Here is an 11,814-nt window from a genome sequence, read left to right as displayed (position 1 = left end):
ATGAAATGTATGGAATTGTTGGTGACCAGCTAAAAAGAAACTTCGATGTCAAAGAGGTATGAATATAAATGCAAGATCTGCATGCCTATACATGCATGCACTCAGTTTTCTTGCAGGAAATCACTCTTTATATCATCATGGTTTGTCTACAGAAATCTGATTTGGGGTATATAGTGAATATTTAAATTTCATAACACCTTGTAACATATTTTTTTGTATTTTTGTCCAGCGGATCCATTGCAATGGCAATGACATGTTGAAAATATAATACTTTTTGGTTATACTTTTAAGAAGGATGAGCAAGGATGAGAGATTGATAACATTCTGAAAAAGCTGCCAGAAAATAGGGAACGTTGCGTTGGCAGAGCATTCTATAGATTTGCTGAGTGATGTGATAGCTTTCTTTTTTTGTTACTCTTGTGAAAGTAAAGGTCAAATATTTAAAAATTTATGGAGTATAAGCACCTCAAATAATTCAGTGCTCTCCCAACCACATACAGAGACTATTGTACTCTGCTGCAGGTCTAGTGTAATTATTTGCCTCGGTACCTTCATCCGAGACCACATCCTGTCTCATATTTTGCGCAGATCCCATATTCATCCCAATACCAACCAAGTATTTATTTTAGGAAGAGCCTTAATATGTACCTTTCTTAAAATACTTTGTCAGAAATTACTAGGATTTGCTTTGCACTAAGGGAAAAAATGATGAACACTTTTATTGAGTCACACTTACACTACACTCTTGAAAGTTTAATAGCTTGGATTTATGTTCTTTTAAAGTTGAAATAAATATCTTGTGGCAAATGTCTTGCTAGCAACTGATCTATATTTATATGAAATGGCTCCTTTGCATCTCAGAGAAACCTCAGAACAGATCTTCCATTATTTTTGTATGTCACAAACTTAAGCAAAGCTGAAAATAAAGTTATCTCTAAGAAACTGACTCATGGCTGTATATGTTTTTCTCTTTATAAATGTGAGTCTATTGATTAATGTTTAATATAACCAGAGGTAGCAGTTTTTCTTTGAAATTTAGCTAATCAGGAAAACTTTGTTCCTGTATAATTTAAACTATTCAGTTAGAATATTCTTAATCTTGAAATTCCATTTTTTATAAACATGTAGATAAATCACACTTTAAAAAGTAATTGGGCTTTGCCTGCCATCCAGATTATTTATATGGTGGACTGCTTGATGGTCTCTAAATGAAAAGCATTTATTTTAAGTTATGTGTTAGCATGGCTTTTCTTTCTAAACAAATTAAAAACTGTGAAGGATTAGGAATTTAATTTTATTTTTCTATTTTTTCTTAAGGTCATTGCTAGAATTGTAGATGGAAGTAAATTTGATGAATTCAAAGCCTTGTATGGGGATACTTTAATTACAGGTATTTAGAAATATATTATAATTATTCTATATATGTTCCGACTGGTTTTATAGTTGGATTCATTCTGTTTGGCTCACCCATTGATATATTATAATTATTCTATATATGTTCCCACTGGTTTTATAGTTGGATTCATTCTGTTTGGCTCACCCATTGGTATTTTTAATAAAGTTTTTCTTCAAAAGAATAGCAGTTTCTGTTACCAAGAGAAAGAGTTGCCTTTATATTCTATGGTAAAATAAATATATGTGAAAATTTACGAATTTATCTTTTTCCTTCAGGATTTGCAAGAATATTTGGTTATCCAGTAGGAATTATTGGAAACAATGGAGTTCTTTTCTCAGAGTCAGCAAAAAAGGTAAATAAATAGGTTATTAGCTTCTTTGACATCGAGAAACAAAACTTCTGATGGATAACTTGCTCTTGAAATGAGGAACTTTTTTGAATAATGGAAGTGGACTGGCTCCACGTTTTTCATGTAAACATGAAATAGCTTAATACGCTGTAAAAATAATTGATCATATTTTAGAAACAGTGCTATGTAGATTTTCTGATATGCAGTAGATAGGTCAATAAGAAAATACAGTTAGAAAAACAGCATTTGAATTTGTGTGACTACAACACAGTTGAAATAGTATATCTTGAAACTTACAGCTATTACAAGAAAAGTCCAAGCTGATTGCATAAAATACCCTATTAGTTATAATTCCTAACCTCTGTGATTCCTAACTGAAACTGTGATACACTGCTATAAATCACATCATTGTTTTTGTAATAACAGGGCAATTTCAAACCTGGATTCCAGTATTCAGTTCATTAGTTTACCAGAGATTTAATTTTTATACTTTGCTGCGGCAGGTCCTAGCTTAGACTAGTGAGTGAAAGCAGTCTCCTAAAATCTGTGAACTAAATACCTGTTTTGTGAATTAAAGAGCATCTTTGATGGAATATTGTGATTGCATTACAGTTGACAGTGCTTTACAGATTGGGCTTGCAGGATTGGTGGTGATAAAGAATTTCTGGGTATGGCAGGGTGGTTACTTACCTTGATCTATGTTGTTGAGTTTAGTTCTTTATTTTTTCAAGAAACTACTGTCAGTTGAATTTTTTGTAATAGCAATTACATATGGTAGTTTTGTTCTAGCAGGCTCCTCAAACTAATGGTGAGGAAATCAGTATTGAAAATCTATAGGAAAAAGGAAGCCCTGATGAGATATTTGGAGGAAGGAAGTAATTTTACTTGATTTATTGCTGTAATAAAATAATACACGAAATTGAGTTTCATGTACTGAAGGAATACTTTCATCTTGTAGCACTGCAGTAAGTGGCATTGTTTTCAGCTAGCATTTGTTTTAACACAGTTATTTCCAAGCTGAAAATAACTCTTTCAGTATTTCTAATACTTTCAGTATTTTTCTGATAATTTAGTGCTGCAACTTTTTTCCTACCAATGAAAAAAAATGTAAGGAATCTTCTTCTGCTGACTTTTGCTGGCCTATCAATTCTGTAAGAGGAGATGGTCTAATTTCACTTGTTTCAGTTCTAGAGAGGCCTTTGTAGATGATGTTGCTTCTTTAAGCATCATAATCTTACAAACAATATTCTTTGTCTTTTCTTTTCCATTTTTGTAATGAGTTGTGGCACATCTTTTTCCCATGATCATCACTATGCTTTTCGAGTGCTTCTCTGAAAAAGCTGGCTAAAGATGATGCTTTATGATTTTTCTCTTTTTTTGTTTTCTTTTTGTAAATTTTGCTGCTTTTGTATTGTGAAGAGGTTAGAGGTTTTTTCAATTGCTGTGCTACATACCTTTTTTTTTTACCACCGGCAATGTGTAAATAACCTGAGGAACTTCATTGATTTAGATTATTTCTGGTTGAAACAGAAGCTTGGAATCTACTATTTGTGTCTTTGCTAGGAAAATGGTCTTTTCCTAGAAAATGGGGAGAGGGCGTCTGCCCTGAGAAATAAGAGTGTTACAGCATATGGCAGGGCCATGAGCAAATACGGTATGTGGGCCTTTCCCAATTTCAGAGAATAATTTTCTTTTGTACAGGAAGTGGGGAGATATTTTTTTTTGACTGGTTGTCTTAATTTCCACGACACAGTCTTAGGAAACTCGATGTCAGATTCCACGCTGCAAAGATGTCTTTGGTTTAACTACGTATTGGCTGAATCAAAACAGTTGAGCTTTTCAGTATCAGCAGTAATTCTTTTAATATTATTTCTGCTTTACCCTTGAACTCACACATTTTTGGCATTTTCTTAGTTCTACTAGAGTGAATGCATGTTTTGCAGTTGACTTTGGATGAAGCAGAATTAGTACAGCACTTCATGATGCAAATACTCCCATGGACTTCAATGGAAGGAGACTTGTCACAGACTTCAGAGTGCTGTAGTGATAGCTTCAGTGATCCAGCTTTAATGGTGCTTTTTTTTTCTCTTTCCTCTCCACAGGGTACACATTTTATCCAGTTGTGTTGCCAGAGAAATATTCCCATTGTGTTTTTGCAGAATATTACAGGTGAATAAGCTCAGTATTTTGAGGTTTCACTATGTTATAGGCTTTGCTGTTAGCTGTTGAGGCTATGACTTCTAGACAGCATCTTGTGTGCTTTGTTGTACTTGACACCTCCAGCCTGTTCTGAAATCAGCCTGTCAGCAGCTGGTGAAGGCCTTGTCTTATGATTTGTTCTTCAGTTTTTTCTGCATGTGCTATAAAGCACGTAGTATGACATATAGCACAGTATAATAATATAAAGTTAGTGAGCCTTCTTTTTCATGTTGTAATTCTTCAGGTTTTATGGTTGGTAGAGAATATGAAGCTGGAGGGATAGCAAAAGATGGTGCCAAGATGGTAACTGCTGTAGCTTGTGCCAGTGTACCTAAAATAACAGTGATTATTGGTGGTTCTTATGGAGCTGGAAACTATGGGATGTGTGGAAGAGCATATAGGTAAGTGTTACTTCACATTATGACAGGAGATAACACTAAGTTAAGAGAACAGAACCTTGAAGTACCATTCTGAAAAACTCTCTAAACTCTTGCAGAAGCTGTGCTATTTGGAAAATGAAACAGTTTTCAGTGAATACAGTCATAAGTAAATAACAACCTGACAAACTTGTAGATATTGATAGACTCATGATTAACCTTGAGTTAGGTGACGGAGGAGATCTTCTAACATGTAAATGTGTTGGCATGTTTTTCTTCCATTTTAGCTCTTGGAGGAAAAATTGTACAGTCCTAAACAATCATTAGGCAGTATGGGCTGGTCCTTTATTCTGCATTCATATGAAGAGTACCAGCTTGCATAAAAAAATCTTTACTCACTTTAATGAGCCTGTTTTTATGAGTAATGTTTGCAGAACCCCTAGGATTTTATTTTTTACCCTTTGGACATGACTCATATATATTTTTTTCTCATTTTTCAAGGTCCCTGATACTATTGAACTTGGTGATATTTTTAAAGAGAAAAATTCCTGGGGGGTGTGTGAGATGAAAAGACTCAAGAAAGAGAGAAATACATTTTTAAGGTGCTTGAATACAGGAAATGAGCAGAATTTTCACATTTTCAAACATAATGCTGCAAGCATTGAAGTACATTAATTTGCATTCTTTAAAAACCAATACATTGTAAGATTTTCGTGCATAAAAATGAATTCTTAGCTGAGTGAGAATTAGTTCTTTACTAGGAAATAACGCAATGTCTTATTTTAATATTTAATATGTATTTTTTCAGTCCAAGATTTCTTTATGTGTGGCCAAATGCTCGCATATCGGTGATGGGAGGGGAACAAGCTGCAACTGTTCTAGCTACAATAGCTAAGGACCAAAAAGCAAGGGAGGGAAAACAGGTACATCTTTCCTCTTTCATTTGCAGAAATGTCATTATCATTTACTCTTTCATTGGAGTTGCTCACTTTAAGAGCTAGGAGAGGATGTTACAGAGTGAGACACCAATCAACTATTGTTCTCCCAGTGCCACCTAGTGCACTTACAAACATGAAGCATTTGTGAAATGTTATTGTTTACATCTTCTAAATGTGAAGATCATTCATGACATTTCTTGTCTTTGCTTAAAAAGAGGAGTATTTCTCATATCATCATCTTTCTGTATTTTGTGCACCAGATTATTAGTTATGCCCAAGATAAGCAGCCAGGGATCGCCCTGGTTTGGGAGCATGAGGAGAAATATGTCAGAACAAAGTGTCTTTTCAATTATTTTTGAAGTAGGCAGTTTTATAGAAAGCTGATCTTCAAATTGTTCGGTGACTGAGAATTACGAAACTTGTAACAGCAGAAGCCTGTAGAGGTTTGGAAAAGGTTTTGACTCATTTCAACATTTTAATTTAAAATTAGTGGTATTTTGCTTAATAATCTTTTCTAGTTTCTCAGTACACACTTTTCTGCTGTGTTTTTTAAATGACATGGTTTATGTTTGTACTGGTGCCTTGGTCCCCTAAGAAGTGATTTTATTGTGATGTCTTAAAATTGCTTGTATTTATCATGAGTAGTTATTCAGAATAATGAAGCGGTATGTACATGTTATCTCAACAGTTCTTTTTTATACACTTTACTTGGGCTTTCTGTGGATAGGATATATTCACCCTCATCTCTCTCTGTTGTAATTTCCCAAATCCCTAAGATGGGCAAGATGATAGCCAGAAAGAAGTTGAGAAATGTAATTGTAGTTAATGTCAGTAAAATGTGTTAGAAACTTGAAAATTTTCTGAATTACACTGGTGACCACTCTGGATCATAGAGAAATCCAGTGTTAGAATAGCACAGACTTGTTCTATTAAGAAATGTTGCCAAAGGCAACTCAGAACGCGGTTTATTCAGTACAGTAGTTCCAGTAATTTTTCAGATGCTAATTCCCAATTATTCTTACACTCAGTTAAGTATATTTTCACTCTCCTTTTCCCACTCACCCATTTTGAAAAGTGGTATTTTAATTTCATTGTCAAATATGCTAAATTGATAACTATGTGTAAAAAGGGGGAAAAACTTTGGGGAGATCATTTAGGCAGTTTCTTCAAGTTTGATGCTGCATATAAAGCTCTGCTGTCATTGTGAAAGAAAATGTTAAAGAGTGTCTTATCTGTGCTTGTTTATTTGCCTGGTTTTTTAGTTATCTGAGGCAGATGAAGCAGCTTTGAAGGAGCCAATCATTAGGAGGTTCGAGGAGGAAGGAAACCCTTACTATTCCAGTGCAAGGTAACATATAAATGACTTTTCCAAAACTTAATTGTAATCACAGGACATAACAATAACATCTGTATCGTAGTGTTGAAGAACAGCAGAACAAAGAAATCTGGAACAAAGTAATGATATGGTAGCATGGAGTTTATGTTCTATGTATTTTATTCTGGGTAAGTTTTATATCATTCTTGCCAGTGCAGTATCTGGTCACCTTTCTAAAGTCCATTGAACAGCGTAATGAGTGGCTGCATGTGTGTTAGGAAAAATTCATGCTAGTGGGATTCTGCAAGTATAAGAGGCCACTGGTAAAAGAGAACTTTCTGGAGGATCTGAAGCCATTTGCAATCAGGGCATCAGGTCGTGATCTTGGTAGTTGACTGTATTGGATGATAGCAGTTTGGATAGGGCATTAGCTGATAGATGCAGCATATTCATGTTTTTTGAGAAGTCCTTTGCAGCATTTTGTGCTCAGGTTAATGGTTAGTAAATGCCCAGAAACTCATTAGGCTAATGAAGCAAGGTGGCATCCTGGAGTGTTACTTCTGGCAACTAGCTTGGAGGCTTTCTTGGCTTCTGATTGTTACTCAACATGAGTTTCACCCTGTCTGTACTAATCTTCCTGCACATTTTTCTGCTTGTGGTATCCAAAAGCTAATTCTCCATTTTTAGCTGCTAATGATGGTGGAGGGTAGCACGTAGTAACAGAGCTTTACTGTGCCTCTGTGGCTTCTCATTTTGCAGAAAGAATATTAGTCTCATACAACTGTGGAGTCTGCTGTATGTATGCTTTTGTGTAGCTGAATTAGAATTACTGATGGTTTTCTTACCTGCAAGCTGGGAAGTCTGGAAACAAACTGAGTACAGAGTGGGTGGGATATGATAAATCTTGATGTGGGCATCATGGGCAGAAATTATGTGAACAGGTGGGTGCGAGATACTCTGTCAGTGTCATAGAGATGCCAATAAGGGAAGGAGTTTGAGGGCCTTTTTGTCTAACTTGATACCTGCTTAATCTCATGTGTGACAAATTTGATAAAGCATAGCTGTAGCAGCATAGCATCAGTGAGCTCCTTTATGAATTTCTGTCATGATCTGAAGGAAGATATAAAATTAATGGTAGCTTTTCCTCTGTTTTCTGTTGGGACAGTGGAATGAACTTAACTGAAAAATTGTACCTAGGGAATCCATGTTCGTTTTAATGTTTAATCAAATGAGTGCGTTCATCACATGGAAGCTCTTGCCATTTTGCCCTGGCTGGTGCTGTGATGGGATAAGTATTCTCAGTAGGATGTGCAGCACAGGGTTTGTGTTGTCATCTAGGCAGATTTTAGTGGTGCAGTCATATAGCATGTGGGTCATGGATTTAGGGAGGGTTTTAGTCTCGTCAGTGTTTGCTCTTTGCTTGTGGCAGAGGCCGATGTGTTAGTCATGGAGAGAGTCATAGATATTCTCAACTTCTTGAAGTTTTATGCATGTGTGCAACCCCACTGCTACAAAGTTACAGTTTATTGGAGTTTTTACATATAATTGATTGTGAAATCCTGAATTGTTATTGACATGGGCTTTCTGGTGGCACACTGGTTTTGATTTTTTTTTTTTAAATCTTTTTAATAGTTTTAAATTTCATAAGGATTTACCAAATTGAGAGATGGTGTCAACTGTTAAAAACTTTTGTGCTATCTCTTTTAGTACTCCTTGAAGATCAAGCCTAGTACCTGTGTCACAAAACCTTGTGCCCTGAAGCAAGAAGGGAAAATGAAGACATATATTGTCATTTTTTATAACTGGATTTTAAGAGAAGAATTTTCCACTGATAACATTAAAAAAATGAGTCAAACTGTCTGTATTTAAAATACAGATTCTCCTCCTACCATGGAGGAGAAGATGAATGGTTTGATTTCCCCACACACACACACTTGCTTTTTTTCACATGTTCACTGGAAACACAGTCCTAGTCTCTTTGTACTCATGATTGAAAATAATTGGATTTATTTAACATTCAATATATTCAGTATGTTAGCGATATAAAAACTTGTCCTCTCCCAAAAACCAATAGACTGTTGTCAATATTTACAATAGTAAGTTACTAATCTGCAAGAAAGTAGTTTTACATGTAAGATTAAGGTTAGAATTTTAAAAAGTCAGATTCTAAATTTTTAATAATGTCCAGTGATTTTTAGACATGAAACTTGAGTATTTAACACCAGCTTTGTGCTCTCTACTGAGCAACTTTTACCAGTTTATTTTCCAGAATATCTGGCCATTTTGTGAAGTTAGGTTGCAAATCCAGAAGGCACCTCAGTAAATAGCTTAAGTTTGCCTAGCTTCGGGGTTAGGAAGTGCTCTTAATGCTAGGTGTCCTGTCCTTCATTTAAAAAAGCAGGGTAGTTACGTACTTCTTATTGTTCCTGTAGCTTGGAAGTGAAACTTAACGTGCACAGATGTGAGCTGGCTGAGAAATAGCGTGGGTCAGGGTTGCATGTGGTTGAGTGCACTCAAGCTAATAAGCCCAGCTGAAGTCAGATGTCAGAACTGAAATCTCGCAGAGGTTCATCTGGCTAAAAGCAATGAAAGGGAAATGCCCCTTTTCACTGAGGAGTGCTTGTGAGAACAGTGTGTGACTGGCTCAGGTTAAGACAGTCCAGGCTGGTTTCTCTCTCTCTTCAATCCATGCAGGTACAGTCTGCGTTGTCTAGGAGTTCTTAATTGCTTTCTGCTGCCTTGTAGAGATAATTGTGTATATCAGTAGATATTCTTATGTTTTCTGCCCTGATTTCATGCCTTGCTGCCAATATTATCACGTGTGTGCCTTTTCCTTCATTTATTGCTAATTCCTAAGCAAGATCTCAAACCGATAGTTCAAAAGTTTTTATTACTGTAGAGTAGGCTGTCCAAGCAGAAGCAATGAGATGAAGTAGAATTACAGTTTTTGCAGCAAGTAATGTACCTGAGGGAGGGATTTAGCCACCTTGTACCTTGGAGCCAACCCATTTGTCAGCCAACACCAGCAGCTGCTTATTGGCAAGCATTCACCATAGGTCAGAGGGAAGAAGTAACCTGTTCCCTTTCCTCTAAAGGATGCTTCCTGTCTGGTCCGAAGTGTGGTAAAAAAAAGTTGATCATCAGCCAAACGTCAGGGTGCTGTACTGAATCTGGATAGCCTTGGTTTTGTCAGATGCTAACTAGATCCCTCCACCAAAAAGGCCAACAAGAAAAGTCCAACGAACAGCTTTGCATTACTGAGAGGAAAGAATGATAGATGGGCAGAAAAACTGCTGTCCGTGTTACTGCTCGGATGCAGCCCATTTGGAGGCTTGCTCACACTGTCCTCTGGCTAAAATATGGGGACCAGTTTGCCTCACCCCTAATGTCCATTGAGATTGATGTGACCGTTCCAGTTGACCTCATTAGGCTTTGAATCAAGCTTTTAGCGGTAATAATGAGAGCGAAAGAAAATACCCTAATGATCTTAAAATACAAGCAAATTTCCCTATTTACTCTGCTTATATAATTTTGCTTATAAATTATAACTTGTTATATGTACAGGATGGCAATACTGTTCCCTGCAGTTGTATTTTCTAATCAAACTTTAATCAATTATTTGATTAGAACCTTTCACAGTGAGGAGTCTTAATTAACGGGAGTCATTAGGCAGCACCCTTTTTAATGAGTTACATTAATCTGCTTACAGGTTTCTAAAAGGATTTCAGCGGTTTGCATCATAACAAATCACATGAGCATTTTACTTCTGGGGACTTTATTTCTTTTACTCACAGTGTCTCGGTTACAAATATTTTATGAGTGTTGTTGTGACTCATGTTCTAGCAATGGGGTTTTAATAGTTTAATTATTAATGTTACATCCCAGTAGAGAATGTAGTTTTCTTTAAACAAAGAGAAGCAGAAGCCAGGAGTGACCATATGAAAGCAGCTTGACTTCCATGCAACCTAAAATCTTTGTGGTTGTCAAGATAAGTTAATTATTGTGTTACAAAAAAACAAATCTGCAATTAAAATGTGCTTCATGTTTGGAAGTGTTTATTAGAGTGGTAGTCACTATGAAGTTGCAGCTTAGAAGGTACCACATTAAGTTGGTGATTCTTTTTGATTCAGTTCATCCCTGCCCTCCCCAGGCCCTTAGCAGATTTATTAAACACTTTTAAGAAGTATGAATTCCTTCATTCAATTCCAATGTGTTTCATAAATAAAAAAGTTAATTGCAAGTCTTCATTAAAAAAAGTTGATTTGCAGAGTAAACAAACCTGTAACAGTCAAAAAAACCGAATTTGCCTAAAAATAGAAATTACTATTTTTGAGATTGTTCTTACAGTTGTTTTTTTCACAATCCTAAGAAAACAAAGGGATTGTGGTTGATTTGAAATCACAAAACTACTTTGCTTTTCACTATTAGTAGGGATCTTCTCCATCTCTTCAGCGGATTAATCTGATTCAGTCCCAAAAAAGAAATGGCATAATTTTGCCCAATTAACAGCAAAGACTTCCCTTCTCCAAACCCCTTTCTCCTTTTGTACTTCAGCTTTGCTCTTCTGCCCCATTTAGGGTAACAGTCTCCTCTACTTGGGGAGCTGCACCTTGGTAAGATACATTTGTGGTGGAACGTTCTTTCTCAGTTGGGTATCTTTTTTCTTCTCTCTCTACTACTTGGAAAACAGCCTCCTAAGCTGAGTCTGAACCCTCGTGCCTCATCTTGTTACAGGTGTCCTTTATTACAATGTGCATCCTAGGATAGATACATGTATTTGTTGTAAAATAAAAATCATACATTGTCTGTCTCTTAATGTTTGTATTTGATTTGATGAATATTACTTTCATAGCAAATGGCGAAATAAAGCAAAGATGGAAAAGACTCAGAAGTGTCTGCTGCTGCCTTGAGCTTATCAGCGTGTATTTGTGTACAGTTTGCAGCCCTCTTTCTTTTCAGAGTGAGCTTGGCACATTTAGTATTGAGAGAAGAGTGCAAAATATCTCGTTTCTTGTCTAATAGATTTTTTTTCAATTAATCTTCAAACAATAGGAAATTTGCAGCTGGGAATTTGCAGCTCGAAATTTGCAGCTGGAAACTTCAGTTAGAAAGGAGTGGCTCTGCTTTCTCTTGGTAGAGTCAGTCTTGGCTCCCTATTCATGTCCCTTTCTGGTATTTTTAAATTTTCCACAGGCAAAGAATTAAACATTAGCCAACACTGAAGTAAGTTCAAAAAAGAA

At 36.0% G+C, this 11,814-nt stretch overlaps 1 protein-coding gene across 1 annotated transcript in view; it reads left to right on the top strand.

The window, feature by feature from the left end:
* The window catches only part of MCCC2 (methylcrotonoyl-CoA carboxylase 2 (beta)), a gene marked incomplete at its 5' end in the record, with an annotated part of 21,800 nt that overhangs the window by 8,570 nt on the left and 1,416 nt on the right, over nt 1-11,814 (top strand). The window contains 7 exons of the mRNA XM_009580972.1: nt 1-56; nt 1,318-1,390; nt 1,672-1,748; nt 3,848-3,914; nt 4,189-4,345; nt 5,130-5,244; nt 6,522-6,607. The exon at nt 1-56 is cut by the window's left edge and continues 22 nt beyond it. Coding sequence (XP_009579267.1) covers nt 1-56; nt 1,318-1,390; nt 1,672-1,748; nt 3,848-3,914; nt 4,189-4,345; nt 5,130-5,244; nt 6,522-6,607 — 631 coding nt within the window. The remainder of the gene's footprint in view (nt 57-1,317; nt 1,391-1,671; nt 1,749-3,847; nt 3,915-4,188; nt 4,346-5,129; nt 5,245-6,521; nt 6,608-11,814) is intronic.

Source organism: Fulmarus glacialis, unplaced genomic scaffold (genome assembly GCF_000690835.1).
Source record: "Fulmarus glacialis isolate BGI_N327 unplaced genomic scaffold, ASM69083v1 scaffold4847, whole genome shotgun sequence".
Lineage (NCBI taxonomy): Eukaryota > Metazoa > Chordata > Aves > Procellariiformes > Procellariidae > Fulmarus > Fulmarus glacialis.
The sequence above is the reverse complement of the archived record's forward strand: the minus strand, read 5'-3'. Positions and strand labels throughout refer to the sequence as shown.